The 19,949-nt window shown below is 47.8% G+C and overlaps 2 protein-coding genes across 2 annotated transcripts; both read right to left on the bottom strand.

Moving 5' to 3' along the window:
* Positions 1–11,479: 11,479 nt before the first annotated feature.
* On the bottom strand, positions 11,480–11,995 carry LOC124670169 (40S ribosomal protein S30). The gene is made up of 2 exons (XM_047206681.1): positions 11,942–11,995; positions 11,480–11,844 (listed from the first exon to the last, which is right to left on the bottom strand). Exons 1-2 carry the CDS (start codon positions 11,943–11,945, stop codon positions 11,660–11,662), a joined length of 189 nt encoding a protein of 62 aa, XP_047062637.1. The 5' UTR covers positions 11,946–11,995; the 3' UTR covers positions 11,480–11,659.
* Positions 11,996–17,284: 5,289 nt separating this feature from the next.
* Positions 17,285–18,519, bottom strand: LOC124670159 (probable calcium-binding protein CML30). Its single transcript, XM_047206670.1, has one exon. It carries the CDS (start codon positions 18,322–18,324, stop codon positions 17,650–17,652), a length of 675 nt encoding a protein of 224 aa, XP_047062626.1. The 5' UTR covers positions 18,325–18,519; the 3' UTR covers positions 17,285–17,649.
* Positions 18,520–19,949: the final 1,430 nt, after the last annotated feature.

Genomic DNA, 19,949 nt, shown 5'->3' with positions numbered 1-19,949 from the left:
ACAAGAGGCCTCACCATGAGGTGTGGTTGCTCGATGCACAACAACATCACAAAGGCCTAACACCAAGATGCGGTAGTCACACCATACATCGAGCGCGAGAGGACGAGAGGTCCCCGCCGCCGCCGACTAGGCTTCGCTTGGCCGCGCCCCCTGGCAGCGGCGAGGGAGGGGAGAGGAGAGAGGGGTGGCGGCGGCGCGGTTTTAGGGCTTTCTCCCGGCCGCCACGCAGGGGCGGCTCGGGAGAGGGGTGGCGGTCGCTTCTAGGTAAAGATCATGTGGAAGCCTCCATAGGATTAGTTCCTATAGGATATGTTTCTATGAATCAAACAACTAGTATAGGAAAAATCTCATAGGATCTAAATCCTACATAATTCTTATACAAATCCTATGAATCAAACAAGCCGTATATGTTTTGTGGAACTATATTACCAATCATTGATGTTATGTGTAATTTTCTGGAATGACGGTGGTCACAAAATTGACCTATGTCTGTGGTCATCAGCAACTTCATTGTGACCTATCACGGATGTTCTTGCCATTTCACGTATCAATATATTGGCTAGTTATAATTCTTCATTGTGGCCCTCCTTTGAATAGATTGCAAATATAGGGTACAGGAATTTGGTGCACATGGGTGTTAGTGCTCCCTCCGCTTTCAGTTTTTTAAAAATTCTAAAATCTCAAACTTTTATGTTTTCAAAAATTGTGGCGTTAAATATGTAGATAGATATGTTCATTATAAGTGTATGCAAAAAATTCTGGTAAAAAATACTTTAAATTTGGGGAAATACAAAAAAGATAAATTTCTGACAAAAGAATACACTATTGTAATACTATTTTACTACCATTAACTGTTAGAAATTCGTCTTTTTTATATTGTTCAAAATACAAAGTATTTTTTAATGAGACTTTTTTGCATACACCCCACCCGTATATATCTATCTATATATTTAACGTCATAATTTTTTAAAACTTGGAAACATAAGATTTTATAATTTAAAAATAAAAATAAAAATGAGGAGAGCACTAGTGCCTATGTGTCAAAGACACTTTTTGCAATATAGTTCAGTTTTATCAAAAGTCCTAGCTTAGAGCATCTCTAACAGAGCTCGTAAAAACGCGAACCGAAAAACCCGAGTTCAGTGCACCGAACTCGTGTTTATGGGCCGGAAAATGGCAGGCGCAGAACAGAGCCCGTAACGAAAACTGAAAAACAGATTTTCGTTACGGGCTCTGTTCTGCGCCTGCGGGTTCCGAACCCGTAAAAGCAGGGTTTTTCATATGCAACACATAGAACAATGTATCTTAATCAAATAATCATCTAAATTATTACAACACATAAATAATTGTCTGAACCAAATTATTACAACAGTTCTGGGAAAATTGAACAAATGTAAAATGTCTCAACCAAATTACAACAACTTCGGGAAAATTGGACAAATGCACAAATGTCTCAACAATGATACATGTGACAAGCAAATGAATGGAATGGTAGGATCAAAGGCGACGGCCATGTCGCTGCCAGTGGTGCATCTTCGGATCATAGACGAGCCGGGCATGGGTAGTGGAATTCTCAATCTGCCGATGTGCCTCAAGGAAAGCTTCAATGCGATCCGGATTGCGTTGGGGTTCCACTCGGGTGCCAACATTGTCATAGAAGCAGGGGCAAGCTCAAGTCTCTTTCATCCTCGATGATCATGTTGTGAAGAATCACAGAACATGTCATGATGTTGACAAGGGTTTTCTTGTCCCAAAATCTGGCTGGGCCACGAACAATGGCAAACCTTGCTTGCGAAACACCAAAAGCTCTCTCAATGTCCTTGCGAGCTGCTTCTTGAGCCTTGGCAAATTCAGCTTCTATTCTATCTTGGGGATCCTTGACAGACTTAACAAAAGTTGCCCAATCCGGATAGATACCATCGGCTAGGTAATAGCCCATTGTGTACTCATTGTTCATGACCTTGTAGTTGCAAGTGGGTGCTTCCCCATTTGCTAATTTAGCAAACAAAGGAGACCTTTGCAGGACGTTGATGTCATTGAGTGTCCCCGGCAAACCAAAAAAACAGTGCCAAATCCACAAATCTTGTGATGCTACGGCCTCAAGGACAATGGTTGCATATTTGCTCTTGCCACAGTACTGTCCATGCCATGCTTTTGGACAATTCTTCCATGTCCAATGCATACAATCGAGACTACCAAGCATTTCAGGCCAACCTCTTTTCTCATTTATCTCCATCAACCGTTTGGTGTCATCCTCGTTGGGAGCTCGGAGATACGTAGGCCCGTACAACTTGATAATCATGCGAGCAAGCGGACTGACTCCGTGGTAGTATCTTCGCCAATTCGAAGATACTCGTCGGTGTAATCCGCAGGAATGCCATACGCAATTACCCTCATGGCAGCAGAGATCTTTTGGAAAGCGCTGAAACCCATCACCCCGGCGATATTCCTACGTTGCTTGAAGTAATTCGAATGCAATTCGCAGTCTTTGACGATTCTGACGAACAAGCTACGCCGCATGTGATACCTCCTACGGAACAGATGGGCAGGATAGGTAGGTACCTCGGCGAAGTAGTCCTCCATCAGCTGCTCGTGGCCGAGGAGGCGATTCCGCTGGATGTGGTTCCGGCCGAACACGGAGCCGCGCCTCCGATTCAGCAGCTTCGCGCGGTCCTCCAGGTCCTTGACGGCGAGGAGGAGCATGGTGGCCTCCAAGTCGTCGTCCTGGAGCAGCTCGTCGAGGTCGGAATCGTCGGAGCTCGATGAATCCGACAGATCGAAATCGTCGCCCGAGCTCATCCTCGATTCCGGATGGAGCGGCGGCGGCGGCGGTGGGGGCGGCAGCCGGAGTTGGGCGAGGAACAGCGGATGGGGTGCGGGGCGACCGGCGCTACCTCCGGGTTGCAGGGCTCGGGCGAATTGGGCGGGGCGGCGGCGGCAGAGTGTGGTGGCGTCGCGGGGAGCGTGGGGGAAGGAGCGAGCGGTTGCGTCAGCTGAAACTTCAGCGCGCCCTAGATAGGGATCGAGCGTTCGGTTCGCTCGATCGACCCCTACAAATACAGGCCGTTTTGAGTTTTCGGTCTCGGCCCGAAAAAAGTTTTTCGGTTTTGGCCCTTTTACGGTCACTGATCGGCGCTGTTTTTCGCCCCGAACCCGTAAAACGGCGGTTATTTTTCGGTTTTGGCTTGTTTACGGGCTCTGTTAGAGTTGCTCTTAGAGGAGAGCAAAGCTTGTTGGCATGCGCGGCCTGGCGCAAAGGTCAAAGTGTCAAACCGATGAGGCTGCCATGAACAGAGGCCTGCCTGCCGTGCGTCTTGGGGCTAGCTACGGCCTAGGTACCTGGAAAGGAGGAGATCACCGGACGCTAGCTTCCTTAACAGATACTGCCACTACAGCATCAACTTGAAGATCAGCTTAAGTAATTTATGTTTTCCCTTAGGCCTTAGTGACCAGAAGAGGAAGTCATTTTCTGTAGCCTGTAAGTTGCAGGGATTGACTGGAACACCGTGAAGGGTGAAGTTGAGGTCGAAAGACAGATTCAGAATTCAGAAAGCAAGAACGCTATCTATCTCAGCAATCAACATACACGCAGCAGCACCGCTCACTCGATCGTGTAGAGCTGCACTGCCGCTGGAAATGCAACCTCGCTGCTTCCCGGCCGTGCACCCATGACCATGAGCAGCTTCGTCTTCGAGGCCGGCCTATTCATCGCACGCGCGCAGTGGCAGAAGGGTGTCAGCGCGAAAGCCTCGGTGGAACGGCGGGCGGCGCGCGGACCGGAGCCGGAGGGGAGGCCCGGTTCAGGCGGCGGCATGCGCGCTAGCTGCACGTACGGTACGGGGGCACGCCCCTGGATGCCATGGCTCTCTGACAGACAAGGACTATACTAGAACGTTGTCGTCCCGATCGAGGCCGGATTGTGTGATCTTCTTCTCACGATCTTGCCTCTGGATGCCATCGGCTCGATGACAGAGAATTGACGTTGTTCCGAAGCAAATTGACCTGTCAGAATGTCGGATCGTCCGAGCACCGAGGCTGCCCAGCTGACACCGTGATTTGATAACAATACTCTGCTTCGGAGTTCGATACATAGCCTGAAGCAAAACTTGGGAGTAAGGGCATCTCCAGCGGCGCGACGGAATTCGGACGTTCGAAATGTTCGTTTGCGTCGCTTGACGGATGCGAGATAGATCGTTTTTGTCCGCGCGTCCGTTTGCACCTGGGTGACTCCAGCGGTCCGACACATTTTGCCGTTTGCATCAATTATGAAGTTTCGAAACAACAAAATAAGGAATTCAACGAAGTCATACTTATTACATTTAAATTTTTAAAAGTCTACATGAAAATAAGATAGTATTTCTCTAGGCATGATCTTCATGGCCAGCCAATATCCACTGATGCTCTATCAGATCCGTCTGCAGCTGTTTGGAGACGTTCTCGTTAGTGACTTCTACATTGATATGTAGATACTCCTGCCAAGATGAAGCTTCAGGAAGTGCCGCCACCAGCTCACCTTGAAATTCTCAGTGGTTCTCATTGCGGCCATTAGGACGCTCGTTCTCAACGATCATGTTGTGCATGATCACGCAGCATGTCATCACCTCATGCATGGTCTTCAGCGACCATGTTCTTGTCAGGTGACGGACAATTGCCACCGAGCCAAATCCGCGCTCCACATTTTTCCTGCAAGCCTCTTGCATCTTGGCAAACCTCCTCGTCATCTCGGAGTTTGGATTACGGACAGTCTTCACCAATGTGGCCCAGTCAGGGTAGATGCCATCAGCAAGATAATATGGCTTGTCATATGCATTTCCATTGATCTCATAGCTCACCCGGGGAGCTTTGCCTTGCATGAGCCGGTTGAAAACCGGTGATCGGTGCAACACATTGATGTCATTGTTGGAACCGGCCATGCCAAAGAACGAATGCCAAATCCATAAATCTTGAGATATGACAGCTTCAAGAATGACAGTTTTTTCCTCCTCATGCCCGCTGTACGCACCCTGCCATCCAAATGGACAGTTTTTCCACTCTCAGTGCATGCAATCTATGCTGCCAATTATTTCTGGGAACCCTCTAGACTCGTTGATAGACATGAGCCGCCTTGTATCCTCAACAGTTGGCTCCCTACAGTAATACTCTCCGAACACGGCAATCACGGCTCGGTAAAACCTGTACATGGCCTCAAGGCAGGTGCTTTCACCCATTCGAAGATACTCATCGAATATATCCACAGCCATTTCATATGAGACCATGTGAATAGCCGCGAATCATTTTTGGTAGGAGGTGAAGCCTAGCGCACTTGTTGCATCGGGCCTGCATTGGAAGTAGGGGTCGTAGTTTCTGACGCCCCGTAGAATGACCAAGAACATGTCCCTTGACATCCTGTACCGGCGCCGGAACAGTTTTTTCGGGAACACCGGATTGGTGAGGTGGAAGTAGTCCTCGTGGAGGCGGACCTGCCCTTCCACTCTGTTGCGCGGCAGGTTTTTGGAGCGCCCCTTCACAGAGCCCCGGTTCTCCGGCCCCGGGTTTGAGGTGAACTCGTGGATCATGGAGGCCGCGGTAGTTGCCAATGTCTGCGTCGACTGATCGGACTACTCGTCGGAAGAGGAGTCGACGACCTCCGCGCGGAACTTGTTCACCATCTGCCACATGTCCATCTGCGTGGGTACAAAGTGCGGATCAATGGCCACGCACAATGGCACCGAAAACACGAGTAAGAAACCTACCGACGCAATTGACCGAACATGCCGTGGGCGGCACGGAAGGGCGGCGCAACCGGGAGCGTTTGGCCCGAAAACAGTCGGCAGGTACGCGGCGGAGCCAAGCCCGAGTACGATCCTGCACTCCCGCGCGGCGAGGACGGAGCCGACGGCGACTACTGCGGCGCTGCGGCGGGACGGCGGCGGGTGGGGTTGGGGTGGTGGCGTCGCAGTAGGGCAGCAAAGAAGGGGAAAAAGAAGCAAATCGAAGCGGTCGATTTCGCTGTCCCTGACTTGCGGGGCCGGGTAACAAATGGAGGATGCTCCACGCGACCGCCGAGCGTCCGCGGAGACGCAAACCTGACGCATATTTGGGCCAGGTTTGCGTCCCCGCGGACGGTCCGGTCACTTTGCGTCGCCCCGCTGGAGCAGGTCCCAAACGCATTTCCGGTCACGGCGGACGAAAACGATCGCTCAGCGTCCGTTTGCGTCGCGCCGCTGGAGATGCCCTAACATAACCTTTTGGTTCGTGGGCATCGTCAGTCATGAGCTATACAGTTTCGGTAGCATCGCATGCATGCATACAAATCGAACGAACAAATCCTACTAGGTTTTATTTTTTTCGATAAAGGGAATATATTAATATCAGAAGATACCAATTATATCTAGCCTCTGCAACAACGTAATATCCTAATGGCAGTACGGATGCACACAACCAAAAAATAAAAAGAGAAAACTAAGAAATAAAAGCCCCGCTACACTATTCCAGCACCTACCAACAACAATACTACCATCACCAAGACAACACCTGAAATTCATACTCTCCAAATGCGACGCCTCCAAGAAGAGAACAGTGCACCAGCGCCGTCATCGTCCGATCAACGATCTTAGGTTTTCACCCTGAAGATAGTCCCCATTCTCAAAATATTGCCTTCAACAAAGTCATTGCTAGGCATAACCAATTAAGGCCAGACCTTAGATTTTCGCCCGAAAGGTAGGACTATGAACTTAACCTGTGTTGCCAGCCCCACTTTCATACCACTTTTGAAAAGTCCGGAACACCAAGAAAGTCCCTCAACAACGTAGAGAATGGAACCTCCCTTAGCTAGTCCTCCAATCCAACCTTCATGATATTCTCTTCTTCTGACTTCACCATGGATCAATGTCACTTGATGACAACACAGAACAGAACTTTGCGCCGCTCCCTCCAGAGCCAAACGGTGGGAATAAAATCATAGGTGCGCACGAGGACCGAATAACACCTGATCCAGCAAACTCCGGGCATAAGGTGCACTGTTACATTCGCTGGCGGAGCCTTCCGGAACTCATCACTTTGGCCAGATCAAGACGGACATGGCTCAGGAGGTCTTCATCTTCACACAAGAGAGACCCATAGGACCGCCACCATTATTCATGTTGGGCCCCAACGCTGCGGACCATCCCGGGCCGGCCGAGGCAAAGCAGCGACACCAAGCAAATGGGCAACGCCTTGCAGTCGGCTGACCCTCCACCGGCGAAAACCATGATGGCCATGTGTTAACATGCCACCAACCCGCAGTGACCGCAGTCACGGCTCGGCCAACGCTGGCTACCAAGCCTTCGGCCACGCCGCCGGGACTCGGTGATGGATCGTTAGACCCACCACACCATCCTCTGGCCGACCATTTCCGGCGAAGAAGAGGGCCACCTCCGCCACCATACCCAGGGCTGCTGCCCCAGGCGTCCTCGTGCCGCGGGAGAAGCTCAGGAGCACCACCTCGCGCCGTCGGGAGGCGGGGAGATGCAGCAGGAGTTGCGGCACAGATCGATGACCTGGCCGCGGCATACTGGCCATCGATGCCAGCCACCCCCGGCGTGCTATTGCCGAAGAAGTGGATCAGCCCGGACGAGATCTGCATCGCAGATCATGGCCGCCCGTCGCCCCACCCTCCGCCGCCAGCGTCAAGGCAGGTCCTGGCCGCCACCTCCCCACGCAACATGAGGAGAACCACCGCCACCGCCATGCCACGCGGGCTTTGCCCGGCGGCGCTTCCGGCGGCGGCGGCGGGAAAGTCGGGTGCATGAGGGAGGGTTGGGTGCGGGTGCGGGAGGGTTGGGTGCGGGAGGCATGTAGGCTACCATGTTTTCCTGCGAAGATTTTGCCAAACTCAGACGGTTTCGCCAATTCTACCCCGGCTTACTTCTAGACCATTGGCTGCGTCTTGATTCATGTGCACCATGAGTTGCAATATTGGTGGTAACTGAAATTTTTCTTGTTACAAACAAGGTTACAACTGAGATCTTACTACTTGCACGGAGATTGCAGCCGAGAAAAACATCTCGGACCATTGGATTGCTTCGTAGCGTGTGCTAGCGATGATTTGGCAATTGGGTTGCAAAATAATCAATGTTCAAGAAATCGTGAATCGCTAACTTACCGGACGATTAATCGATTTTATCGATCGATCATTTATCGGTTTAATTTTTTGTAAGTACTAATTTTTGACACTAAATTTTCTATAATATGCTATGTATAGATAATATTGAAGAATTGAACAAAAGTATTACCTTGATTCCTTGCATTTGAATTAATAAAAATGGAAATTTTGAGCTAATGCATAGTTCTACAAGACTAGAGAACGAAAATATCGACTGGTATGCCAAATTTCAGCGAAATTTCGCTCAAAACCGGCCAAAATATCGGTCATCGGGTTGAAAATCGGCCGAAATATCGGTGCGCGATAAATTAGCCAAGATGCCAAAATCTTATCGGTTACCACCCGATTCACGATAAATCGGCCGATAAATCGGTATCTCGGACGATTTTTTAAACAGTAAAAATAATACAGGTTTGATTGCTTTGTGATTTGTTCTACTTCTAGTCCATTGGCTGCGTCTTGATTCATGTGCACAACTGTATTATCCCTGAAACTGTATTATTTTCGTGCAAAGATTTTGCCAAACTCAGACGGTTTCACCAATTCTACCCCGGCTTACTTCTAGACCATTGGTTGCAAAATAATCAAGTCATAAGCTGCAACACGGGATGACATCAGGTGATTAAAAAATAAGTTGATTTTCGGCCGAGTGAAATCAGTTTTATCCTTTGCGTAGAACCCAACACGAAAAAGTCTAGACGCAACTCTCGGCTTGTGCACGCGCCTCATTCTGCGTCACCTCAAGTTTTTTTTTTACTTTACTTCGAGAAACCTCCAAATTTGTGTCGATGGCTTGTTATAATAAATAGTTTTAATCTATAGTATTCTGCTTATTTGAAATTTGATCAAGAGATATATTTGCACGTGATGCAGGATGAAAGTTTTTCAGACTATGTGCTAGTATTTTGATGAATCCGAGATGAGTATAATCCGATAGCTCAAAATGTAATGTGTTGTGAAGAGCTTGTGAAGTGCATGTAGAATCCCTTGTTGGATTTCAGACAACAGACAGACCAAACGCTGTAAAGTAATTGGATTTCAGGCGTCTCCTGGTCAGATCACCACGGTCTGATAGTGGTGGCAGCGATTGTCAAAGCGACGTGATTTGCCACCGAAAAGTTGTAGGCGCGCGGCTGGACACGTCCGTATGGAGGAGAGGAGCGGCTGGGGAAATAAGAACAAGCGCTGTATAGGCAATGGCTAGCTAGGGGAACATGGCTGCCGTGCAAGGAATCCTGGACGGATGTTGTCAGGAGCGAGATAGACCACCGGCCACCGTGCTGCCGTGCTGGTGTCCCCGTGCCTCCACCAGATCGCAGCGAGAACAAGAGGAGGGTTTTCTGAGAACACGTGAGCAGATTCAATCCTACAACGACAGGCAAGTTTGGCCAATATCACATACGCACCAGAGTAACTAGATTAGTTCGTATCTGGTAATCAGTTCTGGAGCCGCGTTCTATCAGGCCGAGGAACCTCTGCCTAAGACAAGCTGGGGTTTCCATTGCTCTCAGCTGACACAACAAACATGCAGCAGGAAGGCACAGCGCCGCACAAGGATGATCAGCAAGCTCCTGACCTCAGTTTGGCAGCAAAGTTCTTTCGAAGTACTTGTAAGATACCACAGTTTTTTTTAAAAAATACCACGGTTTCAAATACTTTGATGTGTTTGGCTACGACTAAAAAGTAAAAACTGCAGTACTAATACTTTAGTATCCCTGAAACTGTGGTATTTTTGAAGTGTTGCAAAAACAACTTCAGACCTCTTTTTTCTAAAACGGGGAAAGAGATGAAAAACACTGTCCTATATTCTTGACAATCAGATCGCTTCAGCCATAAGCAAAGGAGAAAGAGTTAAAGACCTTTATCTTTCATCCATTATCTATTTCCGTTGGTTTGGTCCGGCGGCCGGCCGGCGAGGGAGTTTGTGTAGAAGCGCTTGATCTCCTTGCAGCCGATCTGTGCGGGACTTTGGTGGCGGCGCTCGTTGCCGCAGGCAGGACGGAGCAGTGGGACTTTGCGGTAACATTATCAGTCAACGTGTCTCTATATGGGCATACATCGATAAGTAGGCTGGCACTCAGCACTTCAGCAGTATCTCCGTATGAACTGGCCTCTTGTTGTCATAGTTTCGTGCAGATCCCAACAACCACGCATGCAATAGCCATGCACACATCTATATGTCAAAAGAAATGATACAGACAACTATAGTATCAAGAATCTGCAGTATTTTTCCCTATACGCAAAAATACTTCAGTTTTGTAATACTTCACTTTCAGAAAAAACTTTGTTGCATCATTGATTCAAATCCTAGGATTCAGGAAGGTAACAGCAAAACATTGCTCGCTGCTATCAAGATCCATATAGGTACAGATCCACTTGTGACACCAAGTATTTATTCCAAACACAAGGCGCTTGCAGAGTATAACTAAGAAAACAGCGAAGTACACCCACGGCTTAGACAGATTATATATATCAGAGTTCAAAGACCAACAGGCATCAGTGACAATAGCAGCGCAAGCATTGCCTCTAACTACTAACAGGCCTACGTTCTGGTGTCAACTGGACAAATCTGAGCCTCCTTCGGAACGCACAACAAACCATAATTAGTAACCTCTAGATATGCTGTCAGAAGAAGTGCACCTAAACCAATGAAGCTGCGCTAATCACATAACACCCAGACAACAAATATGAGATGGTCACTCATGTTAGGAGGTTCCGGTGATCGGTTCCAGAACTCTAATTCATTTTATCTTGTAGGGCTAATGCGAAGTACCAGTTATCTCCATCATACACTGCACTTGAGAAACAACAATCTTACTAAGGGATGTTGCAGGATCAAGTATTGACATACAGTACATGATTTGATGTTACAAATTACAGGGCTAACTTTCCCCAACAAACTACACCGCATTTCTGCCTTCTAATTTTCAATCAAACAGGTAAACACGAATGGAGCTTCCCTAGCCATAAACTATACTGCATGTCAGTTTCTAGATTCTAAACAAGAATTCAGTCAAAGAAATTGCTGCCCTATTTCACTGTTAGACAACTACTTCGCCAAATGAGCCTACCCAAATATGCAGAGAATTATGCAAAGCACGCCCGCTAGTCATCATTGACCAGACAACGAAACATTTACTAATGGAAAATGGATGTTAATAACTTAAGCTATGAATGCTAGAACTAGCATGAAACGTACAGCTGCAAAGTCTAGTTTGACACAGAATTTAGTAATTGCAGGTACGCCTTAACCATGAACAGATAAACCGCAAAGAACAAGCATAGGAACAATTTAGCATATAGCACACCAGGGAGATGCAAGCATAAGCAAATTGAAGCAATCAACCCATAACACCATATCTCAAATTCTCAACTAAAATGAAGCAGGCATACTTAACACATGAGTTCCATCTCAATCCATTACACGAGCCAAAACAGTAAGTACGGTTCTTCTTCCATCTTCTTGCGCAAAGACAAACACGAGAGGAAACTAGTGCAAGGAAAGAGAAGCTTCTTTAATTAACCCGTCACGCGCATCTACTTCTCGGAGGAGTTGGGGCCGCGCTTCTTGCCGAAGCCGACGACGGCGGTGACGAAGCGGCGGTTGTACTGGATCCTCTTGTGGGCGCGGCCGCGGGGCTGCTTCTTCTTGTCCTGCTTGGCGACCTTGGGGGTCTGCCCGCGCACCTTCCCGGCACGAGCCAGCGATCCGTGAACCTTACCTGCGCGTCACGAACGCACGGGCAGAAGCAGAATCACGTCAGGACATGAATGAGGTATGAAGGTGAAGAAGGGTGCGGTCGGAGATTGGAGGTTTACCCATGTCGACGGCGGAGCTGAGGCGGCGGAGCTGCGGCGGCGGAGGCTTGGAGGGCGAGGGCGCTGAGGGTTCGCGGCGGCGGTTGTGGAGGGAGAAGAGGAACCCTAGGTGGGGATCGGGGATTTTATATAGCGCGTTTCCTTGGGTCGGTACAGAGGAATGGACCGGGTAGTATTGGGCTGTTGGTACAGATTACATGGGCCGTGGGGATACACATAAGTTGGGCCTATGTCAGGGTTAAACTCAATGGCCACGTGCAAACTTAAGCGGCCCATCGTGCTTGGTCAGAAGGGAAGTGCTGGGCGTCCTCGGAAATCATATACACCGACCAGGTCGGTGCCTACCAGGCACCGCACGCCCTGGTCGGGTATTGGGCCTGGCCCAGTTTCACTTTTTTCTTTATTTTTTCGTTTTCTGTTCTGTTTCTGTTTCTATTTTTTTCTTTTTTTCTATTTTCTTTTTTTCCTTTTCCTTTTATTTTTATTTTCTGTTTATTTTTATTTTTGTTCAAAACCGAAAAGTCCAAATTTGAAAATAGTTCAATTTCGAAAAAATTCAAATTTTGAAAAGTGTTCAAAACAAAAATTGCTCAAAGCTAAAAATTGTTCATATCCAAAAAACGTTCGTAATAAAAAATGTTCACATTTAAAATATGTTCATTTTCGAAAAATGTTCAAATTTTGGAAAAAATCGAATTTTTGAAAAAATGTTCATTCTAAAAAATGTTCATAATTTATTCAAATTTAAAATTTGTTCCAATCTGAAAAATGTTCAAATTTTAAAAAAATCAGGTTTGAAAAAAGTTCAGAATTTAATAATATTCAAAACTTATAAACACGAAAATACAGAAAAGAAACAGCAGGAAAAAACGAAAATTCGAAATAGGCAAAAAAAAAATAGTTGGGCCGGCCCAATACCTACCAAAGGCTGTGCGGCAACCGGTATCCACCGATCAGGTCGGTGTACAGCACCTCCCGGGCGTCCTCCCGGGGGATTTTGATCTCCCGGGTCCACAGCGCGACAAGTGTCCTCTTACACACTCCAAATACTGATTTTGCTTGTAGCAAAAAAGAGTTTCATTTTTAGCAAAATCTAGTTTCACCTGAAATCACACTTTTCCTTCCACAAAAGCACCAGCGTGGCAAAAACAAACCGATTGTAGCAAAATCTGGTTCACCCACAAAACACATAGACCTCGCCAGAGACATCGTAGCAACAAAAATGTACTATTGTAGCAAAAGACGATATAATCGGAGGCACCGTAGCAATAATTTGTGCCATTATACATAAACAACATAACGATTGTACAAGAAAAACAAACATATATAGCAAATCGCAACTAGTCGCAGAAAAAATTGCACCTAAAAATCATTGTAGCATCCCGCTAGCATGTTCATAGCAGAAAACATACGAGTTTGTAGCATTCAAAAACACCATGTAGCATAAAAAATCGCTATAACAAATTATTCGCAACAAACATCTTGAATCATGGTAGCATCATGCTCTCATATTCTCTGCGACAAATTAATAAATTTGTAGCATTTTATAAACTCAAATGCAACATTAAACAAAAAAGTCTCATATTGGGCACCCTACAGCAACCATGGTTGTGCCCTCGTGAAGCCGCCCTTCTTCCTGGTCGTAGCATCCGCGTCGTGCGGCGGCACCTCCGGCGTAGTACCTCCTCCTGCAAGATGGACTACGTCGTGGCCTCCATGTCCAGCTACAACGGGGCGCCCGGGAGTTAGGGTTGTGCGGCATGGCCATGGCGTGCCCGACGACTCTCGTTACTACGCCATGGTTCGTGACCCCATCTTAAAGTAGCAATTGCAGTAGCACACAATATCATCACAACATCTTCAAAACTAAATGGACCTGAAGGTACACACGCCTCGCCTAGTTTGGATTGGTTAGCCTTAACAGCCACCTGTAAACAAAAGCGGCACAACGTGTCTAATTAGCAAAGCATGCCGATTTCTTATTCTCGGTCCCTGATTAAAAATCAAGATTCGCTAAATTGCATGATAGCAAAAGGGGGTAATACTCAAGCATCCTCCGGATGATATAAGGACAAAATTGGCCTCTACCTGCGTAATGGAGTCTTCATAAAACTCAAGATCCAATCCCATTCGATCCTTGTAGCATACCTTTCACCCGCGTAGCCAATTTTATACTAATGTTGTATCGTTGCAACATTTTATCCTTGGTTAAAAAGGTATCAAAACCATCATGCCATTTCAAAATCACCAAAGCAAGAATAAAGTACAAATATGCAACAAATCGTCATTGGTTGCAACAAATATCTATATGCCACAGGCTGCAGCAAGTCCCTGATAAAAATTAATACACATATGCACATGGGAGGACGATGTTTGCAACATCTCATGAAAACATTTGTAGCATTGAAGTAACATGTGCAAGAGACACACAAAATCATTGCTCACGGTGGGCATAAAACCCGATACGCGAGCCCCGAACCCGAATTACCCGGACCCGGACCTGAATTACCCGAAACCCGAAAAAACGGGTGTGAAAACAGGTGTCAGCTTCAAAAACCCGAATTAAGTATGGGTAATTCGGGTGTCTGCCTTGGGGACCCAATCTGCCCGTTTTACCCGAAGTATACTAAATCCTGGCTCAACTCTAGTGCAACCAACTCCACCAGGCCCACTCCACCGCACGCCCGCTCGGCCAGTCGTGAACCTTATCTCTCCCTGTCTCCCTACTCTACACACATGCAACAGACACAGGCCACGCTCCGTTATCCCCAACCTCCCTTGGATCTTGATGCTCCATTCTCCCTCAAATTGTGCTGCCCCATACCCCATCCTCCCTCAAATCGCGTCGCAGCGCCTCCCTGCCTCCCTCGCATCGCGCCTCCCGAGCCCCATTTGAATCGCGCTGAGGCGCCACCCCTGCAGCCCTGCTTGGATGCCTCCCACGCGTCACGTACGCTGCCCCTATCCAGTAGCGCAAGTAGAAGGGCCGCGCCGGCCGCCGGCCGCCTACCTCAACAACGTCATGTGGTGTAGAAGCATCGTCGGCCACCTCCCTCGACTGCACGCTCTGGTGCAGCGCTGCGCCGGCCGCCTCCGTCAATTATTGCGTGCCCAGCATTCCTCGTCCACACATGTATTCGGGCTAATCGGGAACCCCCCCCCCCCCCCGAATTTCCGGGTACCCGAAGTATCGGGTTTAGATTTTTTTTTGGGGGGGGGGGAGGGGAATCGGGGATCAGATCTCAAAACCCGAATTATGGAATACCTGAAAAACCTGGCCCGAAATTTTAGGTATACCCGAGTACCCACCGTGAATCATCGCAACATATCACATCAGTTCATAGCATAACATAAGTGAGTCAACATGTCGAAAGAACTTATGCAACATAAAAAACCACAAATCACATGTTGCAACAAACATAAAAATGTAGATTTGGTTGAGATTTACTACTCCCTCCATTTCAATGAATAAGACGGTTTTGTTTTCTGTGTTTTTTCTTTAACCTAGATTGCTCCAAATATATAAAGATTGTTGGTATAAAATTGGCATCACTAGAAAGTGATTTTTCAATATGAATCTAACAATACTGATAACGTATGATATAATCAAGATTTTGCTGCTCAATTTTTTGGTCAAAGTTCATTTCAAAATACGCGTGCGTCTTATTCGTTGAAATGGAGGTAGTAATAAAAAGTTAGACAACAAATAACATCCTTTCTTATTCCCATAATGTTGAAATATGTTATAAACGTGACAAGCAAATAATGAAGAACAATAAGGAAAACGCAGCGGAGAGGCATGCTTTTAACGTGGAAAGCCAAAAAATCACGGACGCCAGCCAAGAAACTTTACTATATCGAGGAGTGTTTACAAACATAGTGGGTTATCTTATAATCTAATAAACCCTAGCCGGCGGCTTACATGAGATATATATAAACGGTGGCAACGATCCGTACCAGACGAGCCGAAGCGTAGCGAAGTTTGAAGTTAGTCTCCCTTTAGAATAAATTTGGATCACAATATAAAGATGTGCCTTTTTCTTCCTTTAATCCTCGTCCTTTCTTGGGACCTTGACTAATCCCGTCTATGAGAGCACGCTCGTCTCAATTATTTCCTCTCGACATACTAGCAAGAACGAGATGGGATCGTCACTCGAACCACATTCGAGCTGTCTCGGAATCCGCATCTCTCTTCAGTTTTGATGCGCCCGTGTCATCATTTTTGCTTCGCGGTTGATGCCGGCCACATGCTTCCGCTTTTTTTCCGTGCTCACGAATCCTCCTGCCATTTGTTGTTTCTATACAAACCAAGAGATCGACAGGTGTTCACCTCAAAATACTAGCTACCCCTGCGTCACAGACCTATTTGTCAACCATGAATTAGTTACTGCAGGCCCTAGCCAGCAGATCCAACCATGAATTTATAAACATCGCTGACAGGGATCTGAGATGCAGAAAATATCTTTACCCAGTGTTCAGTTAAAATGTTATTTTCACGCAGTGTCGACTTCGTTACCACGTTACCGTTACAGCACCATCTGTTACTCTGAAATGTAAAGCAAAAAAACAAAGCAGATCGGCTACTGAAAGGGATCTGAGACTGCTTAATAATCTACGGAGTACTTGGTCCATTGACTTTGGTAAGGCAAGTTTTAGCGGACATTAAGGCCGGAAAGAGACAAGACGAACGAAGCCTTTTCTCTGAAGAATGCTGCTGATTTTTCTCCCAGTTCTCGTACACTAGCTTCAGGTTTACTCTGTCGCGAACTGGAATAGTACCGATCAGGTTTTGCAGACTGATGCAAATAGATGCTTCAACTTCAAGACTAGTTTTGCAGAGAATACCGGTGAGTTCGTTTTCAGAGTACGATGCGGAGAAAAGGTGATCACTGATCAGGTATGTTTTCACACAGAGCTTGGCAATTTGATGGGATTTTTCATGGGTCAAGACTTTCCACAGAATTTTGTCGTGCTTTGGTTATCTTTCTAAGTTAGCACCGGTAAAATTGTTCGTCCTTGCGACTCTGACCAGGTAAAAGTAGCACGCGAATGACCCCCTCAAGCAAATATGTGAACACTGAATGTTTCAATGGAAGAAACATGCAAACAAGAACAAGCAAACATGGTACAGAAGTCCATACTACAAATCAGTCTTGACATCTTACAAGGACTTATTCAGAGTAAGATAGCACTTACCTTTGCCACAAAGATAGGAATTTCCTTTCTGTGTTACTTCATGGACAAGTGTCCACGGTTAAAGCTCTGGAAGTCTGATTCCGGCAAAAGGGCACGATCGAGAATTGCCAACCCAAATACCAATTGGCTGACACAGCAGCAGAGCAATTCTTATCAATTGAGATTTCGATTCACCAGCAGACAGTAACCAAGAATAATATTTACATGAATAGTAGAGTACTAGTCAGTAGACGGTAGGAACTAATTAGACTGCAAGAGGGGAGAACAGGAAGAACAGGGGAGGAGGAAACAGAGAGCAAGAAGCTGATTTAGCTTCCAACCCCCTCCCACAAACAAGCGCGTCTTAGGGGTGTTAACTGATTAGCTGTCGAGTCGACTCTTCCGACCCAATCCAAGAACAAATCAGAGTTGCTCGGAATTGCAAATCCAAGAACAAAAATCTCGATCCTTTGTTGCGCTGGCTGGTATGTGGTCCGTGAGGAAGGAGGAGGAGGAAGAAGAGGGGGAGGCAGTTACGCCTTGACGACGGTCATCATGCGCTTGAACTCCTCGAAGTTGACCATGCCGTCGCCGTCGCTGTCGACGAGGCGTATCATGTCGCGGCACTCGGCGGCGGCGGTGCGGCCGCGCAGGCCGAGCGAGCCCAGCACGGTGCCGAGCTCCTCGGCGGAGATGAGCCCGTCCTTGTTGCCGTCGAACACGTCGAACGCCTCCTTCAGGTCCATCTCCTCCTCCTCCTCCTCGTCGCCTTCCTCCGCGCCGTCGCCTCCCGCGGAGAGAGGGAGCAGCTGCTTGCGCTTCTTGGGGATGGAGTCGTAGAGCTCGCGGAACTCGTGGATGTCGATGAGGCCGTCGCTGTTGGCGTCGACGCGGGCCACCATGGCGGCGGCCTCGGCGGCGGAGACGGCGATGCCGAGCCGCTTCAGCGACTCCTCCAGCTCCCCCGCCGTGATGAAGCCGTCGCCGTCGTGGTCGAACGTGGAGAAGACGATCCCCAGGTCCGCCTCGCTGTCAGGCCGCACCTTCTTCTCGGTTTCTTCCGTCTTGGCCGGCTTTTCTTGCTCCACCACGTGGCTCTTGGCCTGGTCGCCGTCGCAGCACTTCTTGGCGGTCCTCGAGGAGGAGGAGGCGAGGGTGAACAGGGCGCAGAGGCCGCCGAGGAGGAAGAGCAGGAGGAGAGGCGCCATGGACGTGCGGTCTCTCTCTCTCTCTCTCGCTCGCTTTTGCGCTGCGGCCGTGGGAGCGCGCGCGTGTTGGTTTGTCTGCGCTGCGAGTGTGTGTGAATGGAAGAGATCTGGAGAAGACAGAGAGCTGGTAATATATGAGGCGACGGCGACGATGACCACGGAGTGAGTAAAGAACAAGTCGTGGGGAGGGCGCGCGGGCAGTTAGTTGATCGGTTGGCGATCGTGCGACCTGGTGGCCGATCGTGGGTAGTTCATAGCTTCAGATATTGCAACTGCGTCCTCGAACAATTCAGATATTGTTTGCACCACGCACCAAAGAGTAAGAAAAAGATGCCATCCTTGATCGGCATATATATCACAAACATTTGGGACCCCTATAAAAATGGACGTGGCTAACTCTCAGTCGATAACTAACTTAATTCTCGGCTAGATGATGCCACCTAATTCTATGTGCAATTCATGTATAACTGGAAAAAAAAGATGAGTAATTGCACACCCATGTGCAGTTCTCATGTGAAAAAATCACGATGCAAATCTATCGGTAATCGAGTTAAACTAGAACTAACAAAAGGGTATAAAAAATGTGCCATACTCTCCCGAGAAAATTCAGAAACACGTACTACAACCGAGGAGATACAAGACTGACGAGGTCATCAAAAACTCTTCCTCATCCACAGAAACACAACTCACACTAAAACAACAATCCACATAGGCGAGGAGTACAATCCATGTGTCTCCTCGCAGGGTTGTTGCAGTACAAGCAGATTTCTTAGCAACGTGACTTGAACTGGACTCATCCGATGATCTGTGTTACCTTTGGATGATCCCACAATCCGCCCGTCCGTAATCTATCTCTATTTAGGTATATATTCTAATTGATAAATACTTAAAAATCTATAGATCCCACTATATTTCTAGCAAAATATTGTACGCCCAATGTTTTACTTTCTTTTAACAAGCGAAGGGTGTCTAAGGATTCTAAATCTGCATTAACTTAGAGAGGCAGTGTTACAACTTTCACAAGACACCCTATAATCATTACTCGAGCTAGAGTTCCATGGGGACTTAACCGGTGCTCGACGCTAGAGTTCCATGAGGACCTCCATGGAGTTTGAAGCATTATTACGTGGACCTATTTGTGAATGGCGTGATGGTAGAGGAGCGGCAGCAGGAGGTATTTAAAAGCGGCGCGGGATCGGGATGGGGTGGAAGCGCGTTTGTGCCAACGAATGACGCGTGAGCCCGGCCATAAACAACACCAACCGGACGCGACGCAGGCGAGGCGAGGATCCGTTTTAAAAAAAGCTACCTAGCGACTAGCGAGCACCGCCCAGTGTAGCACCAACGGCACTGTCGGGCGTCGCCGCCGACACCGCACCTGCGAGGCTGCGAGCGAGGGCGTAGTAGCACGCACGCTCCGCACCGTCCACCGGAGCTCAAGTAACGCCTGAGAACGACATGTACACTGACCACTGATGCTAAGAGCGTCTCCAACAGTCACTTAACCGGCGCTCTAAGATAGAGCGTGTGGCAAATACGCTATCTCGCGCACTATATCTATCGCGTCGGACAGAGTACGCGTTTTAAATCGCGCGTATAAATAACTACTTATTTTTACGGCTCCA

The sequence above is a fragment of the Lolium rigidum genome, chromosome 1, assembly GCF_022539505.1.
Source record: "Lolium rigidum isolate FL_2022 chromosome 1, APGP_CSIRO_Lrig_0.1, whole genome shotgun sequence".
Lineage (NCBI taxonomy): Eukaryota > Viridiplantae > Streptophyta > Magnoliopsida > Poales > Poaceae > Lolium > Lolium rigidum.
The sequence above is the reverse complement of the archived record's forward strand: the minus strand, read 5'-3'. Positions and strand labels throughout refer to the sequence as shown.

Excerpts from the sequence above, each read along its gene's own strand:
- LOC124670159 (XM_047206670.1), bottom strand. The coding sequence starts at position 18,324 with ATGGCGCCTCTCCTCCTGCTCTTCCTCCTCGGCGGCCTCTGCGCCCTG.